Below are 26,598 nucleotides of genomic sequence, written 5' to 3'. Positions count from 1 at the left end.
AAGTATTGGAATCAAAATGTACTTTAAAGTCCCAAAAGTATAGAAAGTACTCATTGTGACGAATGTCCCATTTCAAGTTTTCAAATGTTTAAACATCTTTTGAAAATAGCAGATCTACAATGCATTGTGAACTTGTCGATCGGCTATTTGCAAATGATAATTGATGATGATTATCAAAATCTACAAAGTCATTACTAACTAAACCCTTTCAAATAAATGCAGTGGAGCAAAAGTACAATATTTGCCTCTTGAGATGTAGTGGAGTACAAGTAAACGTATTGGAAATTGAAAATACTCGAGTACAAAGTACAAATACCTCAAAAGTATACTTACGTAGTACAGTACGTTAGTAAATGTACTTAGTTACTTTACTCCACTGCCTACATGTCTCCACAGTCTGTATTAATCCCCCCCCCCCTGCTCCCCCATCTCTCTTCCCTCCATTTTGCTGTGACTTTAAGCGTATTGGATCAATCTTGCAGACGGTGGGACCGTGGGATATTAACTGAATGCAGTGTCGGTGGGACCGTGGGATATTAACTGAATGCAGTGTTCCGTGCAAATCTCAGCCCATATTCACATCCATTTCTGTCTTTTGACAAGTTGACAACTGAAACAGAAAGGGAACACAACATCGTCTTATTAATCCATTGAGACCTGGAACGCATCCATGTCACGTTAGCGTTTAACCACATTAACCATTAACCCCTTTTGGTGTTTTAAACATTATATTATAATTTAGCTATTGAAAAATAGCAGATCTACAAGCTCATAGCGCGCCACCGAGTGGCGCGCTATGAACTTGTAGGTCTGCTATTTTTGAAAAATCGTTAAAATGTGCCTCAAATCTTTCCGAAAATTGTCATGATTTAGAAAACTTTTTTTTTTTTTTTCGACGTCAGGCCTGAATGGGTTAAACGGATCTCCTCCCGCTTACCTGCACACCCAGGCTAAATGTGTCACTATTCACACATTCTACCACTCTGTCGGTTTGTGTATTTTGTGCAGTATTTTGACATATTTATCCTCTTCCTGCTACAAACCCTGAACCCATTTGAAAGGGATCTGACAGATTAAGATTTGAGGTGTTTTCCCTTTTCTGATCCTAATCTTTTTACCGTATTTCATTTTTGCCTTTTTATGCCACATTAGCACTTTGAAATTTGTTTCAGATGTATAGATTCGATCAATCAACTTTATTTGTTCAGACTCAACATAAAACACTACATACAGATATTATTATTATTATTATTATTATTATTAGTGTGGTAACCAGACTATAGTTATTGTCACAATTTTTATTTTTACTTTTTATTCTTCTTCCGGAGTAACCTACCTAACTTCTGCTGTGATTGGCCGAGCTTTGCATAACGTTTGTAGTAGCTAATGGGAAAATGTACGTCATCTTGGCCATTAAATCCCATTAACAATAAAGAGAATGTTTGTTTTGACACCGTTTGTTTTACATCATCATTACATCACCTAATCACCTCCTCGATGTTGTAAGATGATAAGATGATCACTTCACACGGGTGTGATTTTTATTATTATATTCAGATGTATGTTGTTTACTTGTTCACAGATGCACAGATTATTTAGATTGATCAAAAATAGATAATCTACAAACTCACAATGCGTGGTCGTGAGATAGATATTGTTTTTGCTATTTGACGTATTACAACAAAGTGCATAGCGTTTAAACGTCCATCCCACTAAGCCCATTCTCTGCTCTCCCCTGTCCCTCCAGATCGAGACTTCAGCATCCAGGTGAGCACGGAGCGGCGGTCCTTCACGGCCGGCGAGCCGCTGGAGCTCCGCTGCACCATCGAGGCCCAGAACGTGCCGGAGCGCTTCTTCTCTGTGTCGTGGGTCTTCAGCAGCTCGCCCGTGGCCGTGGTGGGCCCGAGCGCCGTTCCCGTCCTGGGCCCCGACTACGTGGCCCGCGAGGCGGCCGGCCACATGACGGTGCGCAAGGAGAGCCCCAACGTGCACCTGCTCAAGCTGCAGCGGCTGCGGCCCGAGGACGCCGGCAAGTACATCTGCCGCGTCACGGAGCGCGAGAGGACGCCCACGGGAGACTTCATCGACCGCAGCAAGAGGTCCCGCAACGTTCAGATCACGGTGCAGCCACTCAGTGAGTAATAATCCGCCCCACTGGGCCCCCCTGGCTTACATGCACTGTCTTGTCAATTATAATAAGGATAGATTTCATGCTAATGTCACATAGAGTGCCAGGCCATGCCACATCGTAGACAGACATACAGCCTGCATTGTTAGTTGTGAGTCAGAAGGGGAAGATAACGCTCACATATTTTCTGTATGAGCGGACGGCTATGGCTCGGTAATGCAGCATTGCGGTTCCTTCACTTCCTTCCCATTTCCTTGGCTGAGCGAGTAGACGGTAACACTGAAGCAGGATAATGGTGAGCCAAAAAAGAGAGTCCCGGACTCCCGGGCTCAAGGAGGCTGAGCTAACAGCCGTGAAATGAAAGCATGGAGAAAGCAAAAAGCGTAGAATGAGGCCTACCTCTCGAGGGCCCCTCTAAATGGATCCCCAGGCTAAATTAATGTGTTCTGCTGGGGCAGAGCTGTCTCAGCTGGGCTTAACAGAGCTGGCCCACAGTATTGCACACAGGGCTGGCAGCTGATGGATGCGAAGTTACAGCAGCGCCTCCAAACCTCGCCCACAGTCCCTCTCCGTCACCAAGGTTTTATTTTTCCACTTTCATTTACGACAGCAGTGAAATGCCTCTGCACTACTTATTGGGTTTCCTTTTATCGGGGCTGTGGCTGTTTGCTACTGTACCAGCAGAATAAAGCAAAAAATATCCAGCCATAAGCAATCCCAGCTAAAACACACACACACACACATATACACACTCCAAATAAGCCCGAAACAAGTAATCTCCAGAGACCCCTCTGTTTGGGAGACTTTGTTTTTAGTAAGACTTTAATGCCCCATAAAGGATTTTATGTTTTATTTTGTAAGATTTTTATGCAATTATAGCTTGATTTAGATAGGAGAGTATTGATGTTGCAACCATACGTTGCACCATCCATTCACCGACTGGTGGGCCCTGCGTAAATGATATTTTATAATAATCATATCAGTTATTCAAGGAGAGCTCTTAACAGAACGTAGAGGTATACTGTAGGCCATGGATTGTGTATGCATAAAACAACTCATCTCTCTCTCTTGCCCTCTGTCTTTCTCACACACATTTTCAATTCTCAAAACATTTCAAACATTTTCTGAATACATATATTTTGACTTATATCTGAAAAATCACACCTGTGTGAAGTGAGGGGCTCTCTTATAATCGTACATCATCATGACGTCTATTTGCTCAGACACTATGACGTAAAATTCTCCATTAATTGTCAATGGGAATTTGTGTTGGACAGACAGACAGAGAGAGAGAGACAGAGAGAGAGACAGAGCTGCTCTTGAATGTCAAACGGACAGGGACAAAGGTAGAGGGAAACTGTGAATGTAGCTGATATAAGGAAGAGAGGAAAGGATTAATAGAGGAGGAGCAGGAACTGTTTATTTTATTGGGGGGGGGGGCATTAAAATGAAAGGAGCAGTGTGAGCAGAAGGAATGAATACATGTCAGCAAGAAGACGTTATCCAGATTCCATCTTGGATGATAGGGTGTAATGTCATGTCTGAAACAGTCTATGCATACATCTATGCACCTTTACCCTCGATTATAGGGGAAAAGGCTAAAGGATGGATTATATACTGTAGCTAACGGGGTGGAAAGTGTGAAAATGTTAGGATGAAAGGAGGGAGGGCTGTGAATAACGTCTTTCCTCCCGTTCTTTTTGAGTGTGAAAGAAGTAAAGGAGTGGCTCTATTCCATATTCACAGAGAGACGTGCTTATTAGGATGATTGGTGAGAGCCTAGAGAGGAGCGGTGAAGCTTGGCCCCAGGGGGGAGAGTGAAACGGGGGAGGACCAGCCAGCCCTCGGGCTCAAAGGCCTTTTTAGGTCCTTTTTAGCTTCCATGATGTGTGCAGACTGAGTACAGATGAGAGCCGCAGCTATACACTAACGTTAACACACAGGGGAGAGGGAGAGGCACTGAAGGCTTTTATCTGCCACAGCATCTGACGCCAGTGCCCACCACCCCAACCCCAGGGGACCGGCCAGTTACCATGCCAGTGTCAGATCCTGACCAAGCCAGGGCCTTTTTGCTTGCTGTCACTCTGATATGCCCGAGGCCAGCTACAAGCTAGAAACTGAAAGCATTATCACTGTTGGATAGAAGCTAAAAAAAATTAATAATCTCCAATTCTCTCTATTTCTCACTCTCCTCTCGTGTCTCTTCCCCTTATTTTCCCCTTATTTTCCCTCCCCTCCCCTCCCCTCCCCCTCCTCAGAGAGTAACATCACGGTGGTGATGACCAGTAACTCCTCTGAGGTCCTGGAGGGCGATGTGGTGCAGTTGACCTGCTCTGTCCACTCCACCACCGGCCCGCTCTCTGTGTCGTGGCAGCGGACAGAAGAGCAGACGACTGGGCCACCCACGGAGGTGGCCTCTGTGGATCGGGAGGGCACAGTGCAGCCCGGCCCGACCTGCCTGGATCGCTACAGCTACGGGGAGATTCGAGTGGAGAAAGCGCGGACCGACACCTACACCCTTTACCTGTACAATGCACTACCCGGGGACGCGGGACTGTACCGATGCACCGCCACAGAGTGGTTACAAAGCGGAACTGAACCAGAGCTCATCTGGGAGAAGATAGGGGAGAAATCGGTCTCCAAGACCATCACTGTCAAGTCTGTTGGTAGGTACACACGCACACACGCACACACACACACACACACACACACACACACACACACACACACACACACACACACACACACACACACACACACACACACACACACACACACACACACACACACACACACACACACACACAGGAAAATGTTCCCATATGTGCTTCCCCTATAAGACGGGTCACTTCTGCCCACCCCGGAAGTGATAGCCGTCCATATTTGAGCCAAATCTTCATTCTAGGCTATGCATCGTTGCGGGATGGTTTCACTTTCTTAGCGTGATCAAAGTTTAGACTTTTATAAGGTCTCAACAATGCCAGTTTGTCTCATTTTGAGGAGAAAAAGGACTATTAAGTGTGCGTGTGGCCATGTGCGCGTCGGATCCGTGTGAAGGCTAACGTGAGTAAAAGCAAAAAAAAAATTGCTGGATTAAATTAAATTAAAGAAAGGTGAGTTCCCTCGTTTTGGCACAGGCGGGTCGTGGAGAGAAGAACGAGGTCCCGCGTTCTTGGCATACATTTGGTTAACAAATTTACAAGCTCACGATGTAACACATTGTGAGTTGTAGATCTTCTATTTTTAATTCGTCGTATATCTTATAATGAAACGGGTGAAGTGGTCCTTTAACCCATTTTGGGCGGGAACCCCTTTTGGTGTTAGCAGTATGTTATGCTTTAGCTATTGAATTTATTTTGGAAAAATCAAAGAACCACTGACATAGAAACATAGCTTTTTCAGAAAACTGTCAGGATTTAGAAGACATTTTGTAGAATCGTCCTCAGGTCAAAATGGGTTAAGTGGTTAGCAAAGCTAACTTTGAATGACGGTTGTCTTTTTTTGTTTGCCTAAACTTGAAACCAAGAAAACAAAGAGTGTGATTTCCTAAAGACTGATGAATGGCCTCCTAGACAGAGAGCATGCAGTTTCCCCACAGCAGAATACAACATGGTTTATTCATGCACCGCCCTGGGGACGGAGCTGTTACAATACAAAATAACACATTCACAGCCACACACACCACCTGCCACACTTCAAAAGCCCGACACAGAGAGAGAGCACCAACCGCCGCACGCGGGTCGACGTACGCGCACGAGTGCACATGGATGTGCGCGCAGCACACCGGAGCACGCGCGGAATCCACGCACACATCCCTGCACGAACACAAACGCCCAGGATTAGACGGAATTATTAGAATGGAAATGCTGTAGAAATGTGTTTCACAGTCTGTGGCTTTCCACTGTCAGTGCTGAGTTAAGCTGAACATCACAGTGGTACAGGCTGAGCAACCCACTGGAGCGCTGCACTGAGGGACTGGCAAGCCCAAGTGCACGCACGCACGCACGCACGCACGCACGCACGCACGCACGCACGCACGCACGCACGCACGCACGCACACACACACACACACACACACACAGGTTTGCATTACTATACTTGTGAGTAGGCTACATCATCATTTTAGGACGGTAATTTTAAGAAAATTGCCATTTTTAACCCTTACCAAATCTACAGGCTCATAACACGTCACCACAGATCTGCTATTTTCGGTGCACGACACGAGAGTGCAACTAAGGCATAATGTCAACTCTAAGCCGAACGCCATACTAAATATAACTCCCCAAATACATTTGAACCAAAACAGCAATTTCCCTTGTGAGGACCAGGGAAACTGGTCCTCACAATGTCTAGTTCTCAGATTCTGCCATACTTGCGTGGAAAAGTACACACGCATGCACGCAGTACGCACACTCACACTCACAGGCCAACGGATTAGCTCCCTGCAGAAGGACACATTGGTGCTACTGCAGGAAAGAGATGTCAGCTCCTTAAGTAGCCATCTCCCGTTTGTTAAGCTCAGGCAACAGTGGATACATTAGTGTCCCCAACAAAATGTGCGGTGAGGGGTGCAAATTGGCAAAATAGCATTGAGCACTTGAGGTCTTATTGTATGCTAACCACTTAAGCCCTATACTTTGTCATATGACAAATAAGCAAAAATAGCAGATCTACAAGAGCTTGTAGATCTGATATTTATCATTTATGGTTATGATCCTTGATGACTATTTCTATGTGATGTATTACATGTGTTGTTCTTGCTTACTGTAAAGCACTCTGGATTAAGAGTGTCTGTTAAATGCCTAAATTGAAAATATTTTAGCTATTTTTTGAGAATTTGCCATTGTTTTTCTTTCTTTTTTTTTGTCATTGGTTTATTGGTTTGTTTTCTTTAATCTTTTGTTTGTTTAATAATTTTGTCACTATATATTTTTTTGAGCAAAGAGGGGCAGCATGAACTGTGGATCAGTCAGTGGTTCTCAAACCTTTTCATGGACCCTCAAATTAATGTTTTTGGCCGCAGACCCCCATCAGAACATATTTTGTGTACAAGATTTGTGTTAAAATGTTTCAACGTTGCATCACGACGCGTTGTGAGCTTGTAGCTATTTTCCAATGTATAGGTTTAAAATGGTATGAAACCTGGGGAGACCCCCTGCAACCTCCTCAAGGGGTTCCCCAAACCCCACTCTCACCCCAGAGCCACTACTGTAGAGGGAAGGCAATTATTCTATGCTCCCTCCTTTCAGCTCCTTCAAATGTAACTATTCCGCTACCCAACCCCTCCCATTCCTGTTGACTTGGCCATAAGCCTTAAGGGGAGAGGGCTGTCCTCTGGGAGCCTGTGTTTGTGTTACCAAGGTGAAGGTGCTCGTTAAGAGAGTCTTTTGGTTCTTGATAGCCGATTGGCTGGAGGGGCCCCTTGGGTGTTTGGTTTGGCAGGTCTCTGTTGGTAGAAAGTCCCAGCTGTCACAGCATGGACATTGGACACACAAACGGTGTGCAGGTGTGTACAGCAAATGACACCCAAGCACGTTCACATGCATTCACTCTGAGACAAAGACTGAGCTTGGTGCGGCTGGGGGCGAATCTGTGTGAAATCCTCTTTTCTGTCACTGAGGCAGGCTGATGAGAGAGAGAGAGAGATGGATGGATGGGGAGAGTTGAGAGTTATTGTCTAATACAGAGTTATGGCCCCAGGCCGTCGTCCCAGCAGCAGCCAACTCTCTGGACATAAACCCATCGATAACACAGCCTGAAGGACACCGTGAACAACGGACAGAGAGAGAGAGAGAGAGAGAGAGAGAGAGAGAGAGAGAGATGGGGAGGGAGGCAGAGAGCGAGAGAGAGAGAGACTGGGAGGGAGGCAGAGAGAGAGAGAGAGAGAGAGAGAGACGGGGAGGGAGGCAGAGAGAGACAAGTGGGACAGTGTGTTGACAAGAGCATAATGGGAGGAAATCTGCGTAGTCTCAAGGAAATGAATTATCTGATGTGGTGAAAATCAGACATCATCGTCTCTTCATCCCCCTTCTGCCTGGGTTATGCTTGTACACTGGCTATGTCCAATCTACAAGCTCAGAACTCATCGCACTGTGACGTGTTGTGAGCTTGTAGATCTGCTATTATATTGGTGGGCAACAGTGTCCTTAGAGGAGGGACATGGAGGCAGAAAAGGGTGTGTTCGTGGTCTAGTCTCTCTCTTTCCCCAGAGTTAGTGTACGTGTATGTTAGCAGTAATGTACAGAGCAGGGTGAATGTTGTTATCTTAATGAGGATAGTTTGAACTTGGCAAGAAGTGGGGCGCATATCGAACATCAGCGCTTAAGAGGCAATCTCTCCCTTGTGTATTTCTCTGCTGTTGCATCGCCATTAGTTCTGATGCACACACTCTCATGGTCAATTGTGCACTCTCACTCAAATTAAGCACGTGCACGCATGCATGCTCAGACACACAGACTATCTCCAGCTAAATGACTATCTCTGTCCACCCTTGGGATACAGGATCGAAATCGATCTCACCAGCTTTTTCTCTGTCAGTATAAGGACTCTGTAAGTATGGCCCAATGCACTCTGGGTAAATGCTGTCTGTATCAACGCAAGGAGGGGGCTTCGTCCTCCTTGGTATAGCCACCCTAAATGGAAGCTTGCTATCTGGGTTCCAACAGTGAAATTCGGATCCACTGCTGAGTTTTCCGTTACCTTTATTTTCTTTGCATTTAGTGGATAGACTCAAACCTAGACACAGACAGCCTCATCCTGTTCCAGCCAATCACCACTACTCAGTGACGAAGGGACACTGATTGAAGGGTTCAGTAATGGCTTGTGGAAAACCCACTTATCTAATGCTCATTCTTTACCAATGTCCACCACATCCTCCTTTAAGCCATCAAGACCTGGAACGCCTCTGTGTCACCTTAGCTTTTAGCCACTTTTAGCCATTATTTTAAACTTTAGCTGTTTAAAAGTAGCATATCTACAATCTCATAGCTACGAGCTTGTAGATCTGCTATTTTAGAAAATAATCGTGAAAATGTGGCGCAAATCTTTGAATATATATGAGAACATTTTCTTCTGGGTGTCCTGGAACAAAAATATTTTCAGATGGGGGTCCACGGCCAAATTCAGATAATTCTGGGGGTCCTTGACATGAAAAAGGTTGAGCACCACTGAAGAAGACATTTTGTAGAATCTGGTCCTCAGGTCTTAATGGGTTTAATTACCTTCTCTTCTCGTCCCCTCTATCCAGAGTCCTCCTTCGTGGTGTCGGCGTCGTCCCGGACGCCCAGCGTGACCTTCGGAGACTCCTTCGACCTCCAGTGCCTGGTCAAGCCCCGGCACAGCCCCCGCGTCCCCGCCTCCGTCACCTGGCGCTTCATGCCGGCGGCGGGCGCCGAGGGCGAGAGCCCGCAGGGCGAGTTCCGGGACCTGGTGACGTTCACGCGCGAGGGCACGCTGCAGTGGGGCGAACAGCTCCTGGGCCTGGGCACGCGGACCACCGTGGACCGCTCCCACGCCAACACCAACTTCCGGCTGTCGGTGACACGGGCGGGGCGGCGCGAGGCGGGGACCTACCAGTGCTCCGCCGTCCTGTGGAGGAGGAACTACGACAACAGCTGGAGCAGAGTGGCCAACCGCACCTCCAACCTGCTGGGCATCAGCGTCCTGCAGCCCGGTAGGAGGTCACACACACCCAAACATGTTGGGCGCTGAGAAAATGCCTAAACACAAGCTCGGACACATCCACATGCAGACTTACTGTTATGTCAGGCTTTTTTTAAAGCACGCACGCACGCACGCACTCACGCTTGCATGCATGCACACGCATGGACACACACACACGCATGGACACACACACACACACACACACACACACACACACACACACACACAGATTTTATTGTTGTTTTTTTGTTTGTTCTTTGAATTTTTGAATTTTTAGTTTTGGGGGGGATTTGTTTGGTTGAAATTGTTCTTTTTCATCAAATGACCATCCTAGGTTACAATAGCAGCATTGTATTGGCCTGGTTTTAAGAAATAAACAAAGACGGTAGCATGTGCATCTTTTACGTTATTGTACCAAACAAAATCAAAAGCTTCAACAGTGATTTTATTCTGGTATCCCCGTGAATGTGTTCTTGTATAGCCAAGCCTACTGGCCTTGTAGATTAGGCTAACATGACAATGCTAATGCAGAAGCGAATTAATACTACACCCATATCCTCTAAAATGTAGTTACTATGGGCAGGGTTTGGATGACAATATAGCTTTTGCACAAGAAATATTAGAATTCCTGGGTTCGATTCCCGCTGGGGGCGTGTTCTCTAGGGTAGGTAGTTAGGTACCCTCACAAAAAAACATGCAGTAATCCTGGTCTCTATACTGCCTCCCCCTGGCCAGCTGGGGCGCCTGATGGAGGGGACTGGTTAATAATAACGTGTTCCTTCCACGCGCTACGTCCAACCGGTCAGGTGAAAAGAAGCGGCTTGGACTAATGCATTGAAGGTCTCCCCAGGTTGGCAGAGGGAGTGTAGTGCCCATGAATACATTAGAAACCCTAATTGGTCTTAGACTATGGTTTAGCAGGCAATTTGTGTGTGTGTGTGTGTGTGTGTGTGTGTGTGTGTGTGTGTGTGTGTGTGTGTGTGTGTGTGTGTGTGTGTGTGTGTGTGTGTGTGTGTGTGTGTGTGTGTGTGTGTGTGTGTGTGTGTGTGTGTGTGTGGGGGGGGGGGGGGGGGGGTGGCAGGGTGGCAGGGTGGAGTCTCTTAATGGAGTGAATGGATCTTTAATATCCCCCAGGAAGAGGAACCGTTAAAATAAGACAAAGGAGAGAGGAGACGAAGAGAGGGAGAGACAAATCATGATAAAGAGAATGAGTGATCCGTCCTTGAACCTTTTGTTTCCTCAGCAGAGACATTACACTGTCCACAGAGCTCCCATCAGCCCACACACCTGCACGCACGCGCACACACACACACACACACACACACACACACACACACACACACACACACACACACACACACACACACACACACACAATGACACTAGCCGAGTTTAGCTCAGGCTGATAATTGGACATGGCAGCCTATTCTTTATGTAGACAAATGTGTGCTTCTGCATACACTCCTCCAGGTGATAAAAGGTCGACAGTACAGTGCTGATAAAGGCCTGTCTCATTCCACCTGTATGTACAGTATTGGTGGATATAAAAATATATTATTAGTATTATTATTATTAGGGGTCAAGCGCGAAGGGCTAATGTTATCGTAAATATAGCAGTTTTGGCACTTCTGAGCAATCGCTTTTCACGAAATTCTGCAATATGGTAGAGGGCCGTGAGGATCCCTCAGGCACTGAAGCTCACACACATTCGTCAATACACCTCTGACCTTTAGATCTCTAGATGATTCTTTTTTAATGATTTGCTCGATCCATTTTTCAGCCTTTTTTTGGCCACGTCACAGAAATTGCATTTCCATACATGCCAGATGAGTCCGACTCTGGTTACGGGACTACAGCGGTGACAGACAACCCCTTCAGCCAATCGGCCTAACCAAAAAAACTGACCTGCGCCATGTGAACCACACAGTATATTTATTACCAGTAAGACGCCTGAGGGCGAGAAGCGAAAGGGCGAGGTCGCATGCACGCATCCGCCTGGGTGTCAGCAGACTGCTGGGCGAGCACTGACGCTTTGGAATGGGGGGGGTCAGATCAACATATGGAATGAATTGTGTACTGGCCATATATGGAGCTTGTCTTGAGTGTACAGGGTTTGATGAGGTCAGATCAACATAATGGAATGTCAGAACAGGTCAGCTCTATATATGGAGATCTAAGGGTGGCAGCGGGGGCAGTGTCTTGAGTGTACAGGGTTTGATGAGGGCCCAGGTAGGGCCGGGCCTTAATGTTCGGGCCTGTTGAGAACTCCAGGCGTGGCTGCATTAATAACTTTGCAGCGGGCCCGTCTAGAGTTTAAATGGACAGGTATCAGTCAAAAGGGAGACATCGAAGAGGAAGGATGGATGGGGAAGGATTAACATATGGAATGTCAGAACAGGCTCTGACATATATCCGGAGATCTAAGGGTTTGAGGTTTGAGGTCAGATGTAGAGTTGCTGGCCAATATTGATGACATCAGGGATCTCCATGTATGGGCTTAATTGCGACAGCAGGTCGCATTTACTATGACATCAGGGATCTCTATCCCTGATGATGTCATGTGATGTCACGAGACCTGGGCACCATATATGGGGGCTTTCCCCATGTATGGGGAATTTGAGTGATACACTGACTGACTGACTGACGGGAAATGCATTATTTCATAGTAAATGCGACCTGCGGCCCAAAGGGTGTAGACCCCTTATTGTTTCCGTACAGGTTCCACCATTTTTAGCAGTTTTTGGCAGTTATGTGCTGTCGTTTTCCACGACACGGCAATATGGTAGAGAATCCCTCAGGAGCTGAAGCTCACAATCATTCGTCATAAGACCTCTGGCCTTTAGCTCTCCCAATGAGTAACTCGATCCACTTTTTCGGACATCCATGAATTTCCATTCATGCGAGTGGAGTCTGGACTCTGTCTGGACTCTGGTTACGGGACTACAGCGTTGACAGACAACGTCTTCAGCCAATCAGCATAACAACAAAAGCTGACGTCATCTCCTGTCTCTCTTTCCTGTTGTGGAGAAAAAACCCTTCAAAGGCAGAAACACCTAATTTGGAAGACGATAGCATCACGCCTCTCTGTATTACTAAGGTTTCATTGAAATAATCTATTCATTAGAGATGAGAAATTATGGACAATTATTAGGGTCCCTGACCGCATTTGAGGCAAGCATAGGAGGAGAATTTGCAACACTTGCTACAAGACATAGTGTGTTCGTTCGTAGTTAGTATTGGCTAGGCAAAAGACGATGCTCTAATAAAATTAAACTACATTCTGTCACCATAGACTCATTGACAGACATACTCTTAGGAACAGCAGCAACTGAAGTATTAGGGGAGTATAGGAAGAAAAACAATCACTGACGACATCCTAGACTTATGTATTTATTTTTTACTTCTTCTTATTATTATTAAAGCTGTCCCATATTTGCCTTTGAGACATAGTGGAGTAGAAGTATAAAGTACAGAAAATTGGAAATACTCAGTATTTAAAAATTGGTGGAAAGTACAGTACTGGCGTAAATGTACTTTCCACCTCTGTCAATATTCCCCGGCAGTGAAAGCGCTCAGAGATAAGTGAAGTGTGTGGGTGATGTGAGCGGTAGGTTGCAGCATGTTGTGGAGAAACACAGCACACTGTTGTCTATAATTTGTGTGTAAAGCTGTAGTACACATTTCAGGAAATCGAAAAACATGAATCTCGTGAACCCTGATTCTTGGTTCTAAAGAACCTCTGTTCCGATGCATCTAATGTAGTTATTATTTCATTTTAGTTCTTGTTAATACATGGTTACATTACATTGGTTAAATATTCATAAAACCCACAGGCAGACTAGTCCACTTTAAACCTGGCTTCCCTATTTTGGGCATGTGAAAATAGTGGAAATGGCACATCTACTGTACAAGCTCTTGCCTGCCAGGCCTTGTGAACTTGTGGATCGGCTATATTGTGAAAAACATTAAAATATCAGATATGGAGATACAAGGTTTCAGCCCGAAGTAGTTAGTGTGTGTTCACTGTGTGTGTTCATGCTACAGACCTCTGACGGGGCTTTGATGTGGATAAGTATCAAGCTAGAGCCGAGATCAGTTGAATGACTCTGTTGATCAATATTCAATATAGACTGTCAAAGTGAGCCAGTGGAATTTAGTCACATTTACAACCTCTCTGTCCCACCTCCAAGCGGCCGCTATTGATCCAGACACATGAGCGCAAAGTGAGGTAAACAGAAAACGTGCGTGTCGTGCTCACACACACACGAGCGCTACAGAACGGGGACAGTCCTTTTGGCTGTGTAGCCTGCGCTGCGACCTTAAGCATTCAAACAAATCACCTGGCCTATAGCCAGGCCCTTCAGGAGATATTTGGAAATCGACTCATCATCCTCAATGGTCATTTAAGCTTCCTCCGTGTTGGCTTCACTTTGTTTATCCTTAGATAAGAAAGTCGGCTGCCGACCCACAAAAACACGCACCCACACACATGTATGCACAGTTCTGCAGGCAATACTGTACATAAAGTCGAGTCACGGGGGGTGATGCAACACTGATTCCTCTCCAAACACTTTTATTGCAGCCAGCAACTCCATGGCAAAGTGATCCGTTACCTCGGCAATGCAATCAGTAACTGTGGCGACGTGATCAGTTGCCGTGAGAAAGCTATCAGTAATGGTAACTACGCGATCATTCCGGGCCGCAAGTACGCTATCTCGCAGGAGAATTTGATGAGCTGCGGGAGTGAGTAATCCCCTCCCAGTCCAATCCATTGGTTGCTCTAAGCTGACTGTCTCTGTTTTTCTCCGGCTCAGTGTTTTTCTCTTCCCGGGTTTCCAGTCTCAGAGTCACCCTTCATTTGAACCGCTGATTCATCTGTCAGAACGTAGGATGTCTCTCCTCCGCCTCTCCTTCTTCCTCTCCCTCTCTGTTTCTAAATGTTAGCTATTCTCGGCTAAACAAGCAGACACATTTGCATTTCCATCTCCTCAGTAGGAGAAAGGTGAGCGCGGGTAATGAGGTGTGAACGAATGCCGCATCTGACCAGATACATTATTGAGAGACTTTAAATCATGCCTCCGGAGGTGCTCATTATGTGTGAGCCACCTCGACAGCAGTGTGTGTGTGCGTGTGCGTGTGCGTGCGTGTGCGTGTGCGTGTGCGTGTGCGTGTGTGTGTGTGTGTGTGGGAGCCTTGCATGAATGCCCCTGAATGCAATGAAAATAAGCAATCTACAAGCTCACAACGTGTCACACTGCGATGCGTTGTGAGCTCGTAGATTGGGTATTTTAGTTGTGCGACACCCACGAGCAGCTAAGTATAACTCGGGCTTATGACTTGCGCCATAAGTGCCTCTGAGAGCCTTCATGTACATAATATACCGTACAAAGTTGAGATCTAGCTCACCCCTGACATACAGTACAGCACTACAACCGCACAGCTGAGTGCACTCTGTTGCATGCTGGTGGTCCATTACAGCAGAGCACAGCCCCACGCTGTCAGAAGAGCGATGTATGCATGTGTAGGGTCAAACGCATATAGTGTTCCACATTAGAACACGAGTTCTAACTTCAAAGGAGGAGAGAGCTCCTGTCTTGAACCAATGTCTGGGCATCCTGGATCAACTGTGCCAACATTTGGGTTTAGAAAAAAAGCCACGCAAGACGGGAACAATCGCCTGGTCTGTGTGCTGTTGTTTTTTTTTTGTATTACCAGTACGTAGATCATAAGAACCATCCATCGATTTGGAACATTAGACTCTATTAAACATACAACGTGAAGCTTGTCGTGCGATACGGAGGGTAAATCAGTGAAATCACAGTATACAAAACTCAAATAATTCTTTATTGAAACAGATTAATCGTATCAAAATAAGTCAATTGAGTTAGGGTGAAATTAGATATTTCATGATTCACTGAATTACTTCCTAAACAAGCGTAATCGACGCGAGGCCACTAGCAGCATTGTCCCTGTAGGCCCCAGCTCCTATTCTAGTCTCCAACAGTGACACACTGCAGTCCCTTTGTCCCTGAGGCCACAGTGGATGAGTCAACCAGTCTGCTGTACAGGGAGACACACACTGCTAGGTACACATGCAAATGCACGTCAATGAGCGCACGCACGCACGCACACACACACACACACACATCGTTATTTTCTTGTTCATCGAGTGCAGCCTTGTTTGGTAGTTTGGCTCAATTAGTCCCCACAGGCTCTATGCAGGAAAGATCCAGTAAGCACACGCACAATTCCGTACGCGCGTGTGCGCACACACACCATTTATATATCAGGGGATTGCCTCCGAGAGCAAAAGTGCAATTATCTCATAGTAGAACAGAGTCCCATATTAACGTTTACTGTTGGAGATAAACACGCAGGTGTGCACCACACACACACACACACACACACACACACACACACACACAACGCACGGCCGCGCACAGAGTGGCAGGAATATTAGATCCCACCTGATTGTGTTCTCTTTGTCTCTTTCTGAAATGCAATAAAAACAAACACATGTTCAGAAGTGCAAATCGCCAGGGAAACCTCAGTCTTCACCACAATCTAATATCAGCCGCTCATAACTCAAAAATACACACACGCATGCAATCTTCAGCTCTCTGACTCACACGGACACACACCCGTACACACACACTCACACGGACACAAAACTAATTATGCCGATCTTCCCTAATGGAAATGGAGTTCAGATTAATGATGGTTTGGGGAATTCAATACATTTTCTCATCATCCGTGTGCGCGGACACACACTTTTGATTTGTGTGCGCGCGTGCATGCACATGCACGTGACTCAAGGAGCGGTATATTAAGAGATTTCTGCTTTATTGGCTGAGCTGGAGCTGGGATGGAGATGATGGAAGAGGCATGTCCTAGTTGGAATCACGTCGTCCCCAACTCCACACCTACGCCCTGCTCACATGGCTCATGTCTTCTGCCTCATATGATCAAAAAGAAAGAAACCCCACCATGGACCAGCAATCAGATCCACACCGGGGGCACACGCACACGCCTACACTCGCCAACCCATCCCTGGTGTCCTCTGGTGGCATTCTGCGTGCTTGTGGAATACTAGAAGCTCGACCCGTGTCTTCGCATCTTAACGCCACGTGTTTGTGTCGCAGTGCGATCCGAGTGAGACGCACGCATTGTCTGCTGACCATGTGTTTTCCATGCTGGTCAGTGGTCAGGTTGTGTTGCTGTTTGTCCATGATTCTCCGGCCATCGCATCGCAGAAAGGAAAACCGTGTCACCGCAGTTGTGGGAAAGCCCCGTATAGTTGGCGGGGTGACGCGTTGTTATGGAGGAAAGGCCCACTGCCACTTTCACTTTCAAGCGAACAGAGCGACAGACTGCTGCTTGTAGGAAAGCTCCGCTGTGGCTGGCCAGTAGTCACCCCCCCCCCCCCCCCCCCGACCTTAATTGTGGCCCCCCACACACTGTCATCCTACAGTTGTGGCCCCCTGCCTAATCTAGTTGATTGCCCCTGCTGTGGATGCTGTTACAATTTACAATTTAGGCATTTAGCAGACGCTCTTAATCCAGAGCGAATTACATTAAGCAAGAACAAAAATGCATGGCAATACATCACATACATAACAAGTAGATATCACGAAACATGCGTAAGCTAAGAACTGTACATACAGTATATACTATAAAGTGCTATGTCTACATAAAATGCTATTCTAGTGCTGTCTACATAAAATGCTATAAGTCTGTATAAGATACTATCTAAGTCTACATAAAGTGCTATCTAAGTTACATAAGTTGAGCCTTTGCATTAAGGTCGTCGGGGCTAGGGCAAGTGCTACAGGCCATGATGGAGTCTGTTTATTGGTAACTTCTATCTCAAGAGACGCGCCTTTTCATCGTTCCCTCGATCTCCTGTTCCTCATCTTTGCTTCATCTCGTGGTGGCCACTTAACGGGCACAGTAAAATCCTCAATGTTTTTATACGCTCAAATTTAAATGAACACTCGGAGTACCTCTTAACTCTTCTACGTTCTCTTTCTCTCCGTCTCCTCTGTCGTCCTTTGTATTCCTCTGTCTCTCTCGCTCTCTCTCTCTGGTACAGTTGGCATACCTGTTGGGTGTCTTCTCAGGTAATGGGGGCCTGTTGCAGGCACCAACGGAGTGCTTTGCCCATGTTCCTCTCATGCCAGTGCAGTGCCCACACCCACCCAACCCATTATTGATGGCATTGGTGTCACGGCGGTGACGGGAGGTCCCTGCTTATCGGGGCATGGACAGAAGCTGTCCGTCTTCATTAGGACCGAGCCAAACCCCTCATGTTCCCCTCTCTGTCTTTGTCCATCTCCCGTCCTCACGTGCTCCCTATCTGTTTTTCTCTCGCTCTCTCTCCCTCTCTCTCTCCGAATAAGTCTTCCAGAGTGTCTTTTCCCCCCCCGTCGTCACCCTCGTTTTCAGTCTTTATTGCGTGTTTCGCTCCATTCACACACCCAGCCTCTTCTTTCTCACATTTTTCAATATTTTATAATTCCCTGCTTCCCTCCTCCTCATAATTCCTTCCATTATGTTTACATTTCGTCTTCAAATAGCTTATTCTCCACTGGCAGTATTTCATGAATAATAAGGGCACGGCCACAGTGCCTGTTTACGCACAATACCGGCTTCATCATCGGGGCTGTTATTGGCTGCGACTGGGCTGTAATACCGAGTACGGTTTGACGTCTGCCCCACCGCTTCACCACAGGCAATGCACCATGCACGCACGCACGCACGCACAGTCGCACACACACACACACACACACACACACACACACACACACACACACACACACACACACACACACACACACACCTTTGCATATTGCATATACACACACAGTTTGCATATTGTTCACTCAAATCAAGCACCTTTTTTGTGTAACTACACACACACACACACACACACACACACACACACACACACACATAGACATAGATGTGCACGCACACACACAACAGCTGATAAATGACGATCCTTTGTCTGGGCCACTAGAATAGAAAATAATTTCATAAAAGCCTTCTGATTAATCACGGCTGATTCAGGCATTCAAGGTCAGGCTCTTCCCTACCTCTGAATACGCACGCACGCACGCACGCACTCACGCACGCACGCACGCACGCACGCACGCACGCACGCACGCACGCACGCACGCACGCACGCACGCACGCACGCACGCACGCACGCACGCACGCACGCACGCACGCACACACACACACACACACACACACACACACACACACACACACACACACACACACACACACACTTTGCTTTATTCCTTAGCATACGCACACACACACATCCTCCTCTGTCATGGCCAATCCAATCTAGGCCTCATCTGTTGGTTCTGCCCAATCTTGTAGACACAATGAGATTTCCCCATGTTATGTCTCTCCATCTCTCTTAAGCACCTGTGTGTGTGCGTGTGTCTGCGTACGCGTGTATCTGCGTACGCGTGCACGTCTGCTGTAATTGAAGCCATAACTCAGAGCTCTCTACAGTGCCGCTGCTCCCTATGTAAATCAGTGTCTAATAGAGGAAGCAGTGAGGATGCACACTGCTGTAGCCCCCTACACGCACGCACGCACGCATGCACACACACACACACACACACATTCTGCAGCCTGTACTACTAGACCCGCTAACAACTCTACATCTGCTGTCCACTGTGGTTTAATGAGCATAATGTGTTTTATGTTTACTGGCAGACCCCTTCCTGAGCGCGCGCACACACACACACACACACACACACACACACACACACACACGTCTCAATTTTATATGCCTTTATTTCCCCCCTCCCCTCCATGCTCCATGCGTCTCATTAATCAACCAGAGTTCGTCTACTCTGACCCCCCATCTTGTCCTCCCCCCCCCCCCCTGCACCCTGCTCCTCCATCCTTTTTCCCGTCAGGCCATGCCTCGTCCGGAGATCTGTCTAGGGAGTTGGGCAGGAAGAGAGAAAGTGCTGGGTGTGCCTGCCTGTGGGTGTGTGTGTGTGCGTGTGTGTGTGTGTGTGCGTGTGTGTGTGTGTGTGAGAGAGTGAGTGGCCCACTGTGCAGTGCGCAGATCCCCGTAATTAGCCCAATCTTAATGGTATTGAAAAGAGGGGGGCTGGTAATCTCCCTGTGACACAATGGGATCAGAGACACATCGGCGTCATTATCGTAGAAATTAGGACCTCATTATGGTGTTGGGGAAGCGGCTCTTCAGCCGGGTGCAAGACCCCATCCCTCACAACCTCTGACGGGACACCAATTTCAACCTCTACCCCATCACCCCCTCCATGGCTGGGACAGGGAAGAGAGGGCGAGAGAGGCAAGGGAGTGGCAGCCCAACCACAAGTGAACCGTTCAGAGGGGGATCAGGGCGTGTCTGAGTCCTTGGCCCTGACATGCTCAGGGTCCCGGCTGTGGATTAGTCCAGGGCTGGGCTAATGCTAATGCTAAAGGAGGAGACGGCAGCCTTTTATAAGACCACATAAGCCCTCTGGAGTGGAGCTGGAGAGGCTGCCTGCTGTTTCTCAAATCCTCCCTGGAAGACACTCACTTTCTGTCTCCTGCATGTCTCTCATCTCTGTGTCTTTCCCATGAGTTCTCTCTTTTATCTCTCTCTCTCTCTCCCCTAATATCTGTTAAATGTTCCGAGCGCACTCTGGCATTTCTTCATTTAGTGCATTAGATCTTTGGCCCGATGGAAAGGTTGTGACCCCCGTTGGTCATTAAACACATGTTAGGCTATATATAAAAAGAACAAAATAGTTTAACCAGAGACCCACCGCTGTGACCTCTGGTGTGAGTTCTTCAATTTAAGACTCATGCATATTCATGAGGCCTCTGGGTGAGGTCACTGAATATTCATGTTTCGGTGGCGGGTGATTAGACAGGCCGTGATTGGCACAGGCTTAGATCCCGGTATCACAGCAGAGAGGAAAGTTGAGGCTGAGAGACACGGAGAGAACAACAGAAGGGTGAGAAGTGTGATTAGGTAGAAACAAAGAGATGAGTTGTGATGAATTGAGAAAGACATTTCCCACACAGTAGTGGAACAGAGCTGTTAACCTTGCCGCTAAATGCCTGTCTCTTGGATTTTAAAGTCTTCACCCAGAGCAGTGGTACACAACGAGACACGGCAAAAAGGAAAAAGAAATTTCTCTCCAGCTGGCAAATAAAGACATAACAGTGTTTGTTATACACACTGTGTGTATTGTGTAACATGTATTTGCTCTAGGGCCTAGGCACACCTCAACACTTGACCAGTCTGTTTTTTTTTTTGTTCTTTTCTTTCTTCTTTACACCTCCTTGTGGTGTCTGCATGCATGTGTCTGAATGTGAGTATGCAGAATGATGCAGCATTCTAATGTATGCTCCGTCATACAGCGGGTTTAGCTGAAAATAGCAGATCTACAAGCCTGAGCTTGTACTGTAGACCAGCTGTTTTCGCTGCTCAACGCAGTCGTGTGACACAATATAATGTAGTTTATTTTCTTCCCCCGTGGACCATAAAATATCTCACAAAGACAATTTCATCTGCTGCCCCTCTTGGCTTCTAAAAAAGGGAGGAAAAAAAAGAGAAGAAGAAAAATAATAGGCATGTGCTTTGTGGCGTAGCTACAAGGAAGGTGGACACAGACACAGATTGCTTTTTTTTCATCCCTTCTCACCAGAATCGGGACTCTGTTTGTGGGCCATTGTGTGCCTCACGTCACAATAAATAAAGCGAATGAAAGCAGCAGCGTTATCTCTAGTCTGCAGTGCGTGTAGCAATTAACAGAGACAAATTGGCCACGCGTGGGAAGGGGGTGAGACAAGGGGTTCAATGAGCTACTTAGTGAACGTACGGTACCATGTGCTATAATGATGCCACGTGCTCGGCAAACACACATACAACGTACACACACACAAACAACATCCACATATACCTCCAGCAGAGCTGAGATAACTCGATTGTTGACTCAAAGACACTTTTCAAGTATTTGTTGATCCGTCGTGGAGGAACTTAGCGCTCCCTTTCACAGAACTAGGATCGGAATATTAATTAACCCTTCATTGAATCATTCCTGGTGGTGGGAAGGCAGGATTCTAGCTACGTTTAATTGGGTCTGCGCCCTCATGACTGGAAGACACAGTGGGGCTCTCTCAGGTATTCTAGCCACACCCCCGTTGTCCGTGGAGACAAGGTTGCCCTGGCAACCACAGAGATAGGTGGAGTTTGCGAGAGACCGTTATCACACCGTTTGTGTCCAAGATTAACTTCAAACTCACCATCTTCTCCCTCTCTAGCCCGCATTACTGAAGAGAGATATCTTCTCATCACGTAGCAAGGCGGGTTTAGAGTGAAACTACCTGATCGGCAGAAAGTTGCATTTTGTCTTCCGGTGGAGAAAATAAAGTGAGCAAGGAAAGTGAAGGTTCAGCTAGGACCCTGTTGCCTTTAAGAAATAGTGCATGCACTGTCATAGACACACACATGGGGTTATAGCTTTGACTGGCACATTCAGTAATGCAGAAATGAGATGACAAGTGTTTCCAATCACGGATTGTCTTACTTTGGGGACGCACCCCTGAGACTCATTAATGAAACACACTGGAGCCAAACACGCGAACACACTTAACCCATTTTGACCTGAGATCAGATTCTAAAAATGTCTTCTACATCCTGACAGTTTTCTGAAAAATGTGTTTCTATGTCAGTCGTTCTTCGATTTTTCAAAAATAGCAGACCTACAAGCTCGTAGCGCGCCACTCGGTGGCGCGCTATGAGCTTGTAGATCTGCTATTTTTCAATAGCTAAAGCATAACATAATTCTAACACCAAAAGGGGTTCCCATCCAGAATGGGTTAACATAGATATTGACAGCCTCTCTAACACAGAGACACATAGGAAACGTCTCTTGCTGCGTAGGGACTGTACATACACGAGGAATGGCCTTGTTACGGATGTATGATTGAACAGGCCCCTGAATATGCATGCATGGTCTATTCCCAAACCATAGCGAATCGGTCGTCATCAGCATCACACAAAAGTGCGTACACACATCGATATCCAGCTCATTCACATACATTATACAGACATTTTATATGTATTCTGCAGTACATCCTTAATAGCACGAGATGCATCACTATGCTATGGTGAATACTATAGACAGGCTTTCTCAGTGGGAGGATCAGTCATCAGATGTGAATTCAGTGTTCTAGAGTTCAATTGGGGATGGAGTGGGCGTAGATACTTTTTTTTTGTGTTACCATTGCCAATGTTTTTATTTTAGTTTTAGATTTTGTAACCCATTTTTGTCACCCGGTGCCAATTGCCTCAGCTGTAATCCTGGGCGCTACTTGGGGAGAGCCCCGGACTGAGCTCATGCTTCCTTCAATGCATGAGGAGTTAGCAGGCCGCTTCTTATCATCTGACAGGGGGTAGTTTCCCCGGTATGACTTGGGTGCGTGGAAGAACACAGTTCGTTTTTCCTCCATCAGGCTCCCCGGCGACCAGGAGTAGGCAGTATAGAGACAAGAATTGCCTGTTTTTTGTGAGGGTACCCACCTACCTTAGGGCTTAGGGGACAAAGAGACAACACACGGACACTCCACACGGACAGGTCCTTTCGCCAACCCCACCCAGGGTATGGGCGCTGATGACACAGAGAGAACACGCCCCCAGCACCAATGTTTATTTGTTTCTCTCTCTTCCTTTCTGTCTTTCTTCATACCATCTTTTTTTTGACCAGAACAGGGTTTGTCTGTATGTACTGTATACTATACATACTGTATGTTCCCTCAAAAGTAGACCTATGACAGGCTGGTTCTGTTTGGTGACATCACAAAACATGCACTAAAGTTTAGTGCATGGCTGGATAGTAGTCTTCCATATATATATATATATATATATATATATATATATATATATATATAGTTATAGCAGTGACTGAGAAAACAGACTGAAAAACAATGCTGTATGAGTGAATACGTGTGAGCGCGGGTCCGCAACTGGTTCTGGCCCACATCACGTGACCTTTTGACCAATGCGGCCCTCACCCCAAAATGGGTTCGACAGGCCTGCACTAAACGCAGCATGAAGAACCAGGAAATTACTACACCAACATTATTGTCGTCGTGTCACTGTATAGTACTTTTGTACTATACAGTAGATGAAGTATTTATAAAGATTCCATTTGGCCAAAGGAGACGAGTCCGTCACCATAGTAGTCAACATGTCCACATGCAACCAGTTTGTCAGTTGGGGACGAGCACAATCTGTTATTGTCATGTTCACCCAGAACCCGGTACAGTACACCAAAGGGCAGGTTCAAGGGTTAAACAGGCATAGTGAACGCCCTTTCCAGAGCCCTTAACCACACCAATACAATGCCTAACCATAACAATCTTATTAATTTATTAGAATTCCTGTTGTTAAGAACTAACCAAGATTACAATTACAATAAACCAATGCAATGTGTGAATGAGGTCTATCCGACAGCTGGACCACTGTCCAATACTCCCCCCTATCCAACATCAGGGTTCGGAGCTCTACCTGAGGCCCAATACCTTCTAAATCAGTAGTTTCACACTACTCAAAAATAGCAGATTCTGTGAGCTTGTATACCTGCTATTCTTTGCATATCCAATGCAAAAATCTAAAATTCCACTGATGCTTTCCTGGTTTTAATGGGTTAACCAAAAGAAGATCCACCTTGTGGAAATTGAACCAAGAACTCAAACCGTTGACATTGTGACTACACTACATGGCCCATCAACTTCAGATGTGTCTGTCATTCTAATTTATATAAATGAAACCAGCTGTAACTGGAGCTGATTGGTTGATTTTAACGAGTCCTGAATAAACACATTACTGTGTTGATCCATGGATATACACAATGATTTCTTTGTTCCTGCTGGAGCAAAACGTACACAGCAATATCAGATTGTGTGCGCGGCACAGTGCCATTCACAGTGCGGCACGGTGCCATTCAGATAGCTGCTGCATAGTGTGACTCCATCACTAAACCGCTCTGGGATTCATGTGGCTTCATTAAGTTAAAATCAATAGCAAGAAGACATTGTGTAGGTATGCCATGCTGTTATTATACTCTGTTTATTTATTTTTGTCATTCTGCTCATGGCTCTCTCTCCATCCTTCAGTCTGCCTCTCCTGTGTGCAGAGTGCTTAGTTATAATAACTTGTAAAAGCTTATGATGCAACCTAATTAGCTTGAATAATTAGCCTAGTTAGGCTTTAAAAAAGGCAATTCTGTAAACACTCATGTGAGGCAACAAGCATTCAGCCCCCCGATTTCTCTCCTTGCTGTGAATTCAAACTTCAAATGGGGAAGCGCAGAGAAGTGCTTTGTTCTTCTGTGCCAATCCAATCCAGCATGGTTCCACTTCAGGAGATTGGGAGGTAATTCTCTTCCAAAAAAATAAAAAACAAAAAAGATTGCCAGGATTCCGGTGGGCTCTGCAGTAATTCCGGAAGGGGTGATTGTCAAGCTTCTGAGCATGTCTCTGGTGGGTAGCGAGGAAATGATGCAGCCTAATTTGGAATGCTCACTTGAGATGCCAATGCCATTGCACACCAAGGGGGTCCAGCAATGGACTCGTAGCTTCAAAAAAGCTTCTTAGAATGTGACCGAAATTAGGTTCATAGCGCAAATGTGCAGCAAGGTAAGGCATAATCGCATGCATGCACACAAACACTGACCATCCAAGGACATTCGCCAATCTGTGGGTATTGGTGAAGTTTTCTAGGCAGATGGCTGTGACTCCAGGCAGTCAGTCAGTCAGTCTGTCATGTTAGGGCTTAATACATTCCCCGCCAGCATTATTTAATTCATTATAATTATATGAGACAGTCAAATTAGTATTCAGTCGCTGTTACAGTTACAGAGTTTTGGTGCAACCACTCCTATAGACAGCTACAGCTATGTGTGTCCCTGGGTCTGTCCCTGGGTCTGTCTGTCCCTGGGTCTGTCTGTCTGTCCAAGCACGGAAATAGCGTTGTAGCATTTGTTCACCATCAAGTGACACTGTTGCACAGCCTAACACACAGACACACACAGGCCAGGGAGGAGGGCTTGTACAGTACAGTACAGTACAGTACAGTACAGTACAGTACAGTACAGTACAGTACAGTACAGTACAGTACAGCACTCACTTCAGACGGGTCTAATTTTCACAGTGAAGTGTTCTGCTGCTAATGTCGAAATTCCGATCGTTTCAAGGCGATTAGTGTGTTATGTTAAATTTGTTGTACTGTACTGTACTGTACTGTACTGTACTGTACTGTACTGTACTGTACTGTACTGTACTGTACTGGGGATTGTTGGTTTTAGTGCGTGTGTTCCACGTTCCAGTTCTCCCTGTATGAGTGCATTGTGCAGTTGTCTACTAGCACCTAGTGCAAGGGTTTTCTGCATGCTGTATTCTTTTATTTTTTCCCCCTTTTTCGTGTGTGTGTGTGTGTGTGTGTGTGTGTGTGTGTGTGTGTGTGTGTGTGTGTGTGTGTGTGTGTGTGTGCGTGTGCGTGTGTGTGCAAACATGGTTCGGGCCCACTTTAATCCCCCTTGGGGTGTGTGTAACAAGCGTTGGTTTGTGGCGGCGTTCACACTTGATGTACCTGCAGCTAATCCTATCTCACACCTGATGTCACTGTAACCAATCCAGTCACACCACCCCGGGCACGCTCAGCTCCTCCTCCGACAACTCAATCTTGCCTCTCTATCCCCTCCCCCCCCCCCCCCCCCCCCCCCCCCACCCCATTCGCTTTCCTAAACTTTTTACCTTTC

The 26,598-nt window shown here is 46.4% G+C and overlaps 1 protein-coding gene across 1 annotated transcript in view; it reads left to right on the top strand.

The window, feature by feature from the left end:
• igsf3 (immunoglobulin superfamily, member 3) overlaps positions 1-26,598 on the top strand; it is a 96,745-nt gene that overhangs the window by 60,730 nt on the left and 9,417 nt on the right. Inside the window, exons 4-6 of the mRNA XM_079517980.1 lie at positions 1,748-2,134; positions 4,387-4,794; positions 9,375-9,800. Coding sequence (XP_079374106.1) covers positions 1,748-2,134; positions 4,387-4,794; positions 9,375-9,800 — 1,221 coding nt within the window. The remainder of the gene's footprint in view (positions 1-1,747; positions 2,135-4,386; positions 4,795-9,374; positions 9,801-26,598) is intronic.

Source organism: Electrona antarctica (genome assembly GCF_951216825.1).
Source record: "Electrona antarctica genome assembly, chromosome: 13".
In the NCBI taxonomy this organism is placed as follows: Eukaryota; Metazoa; Chordata; class Actinopteri; order Myctophiformes; family Myctophidae; genus Electrona; species Electrona antarctica.
Note: the sequence above shows the minus strand (reverse complement) of the source record. Positions and strands in the feature narration are given on the sequence as shown.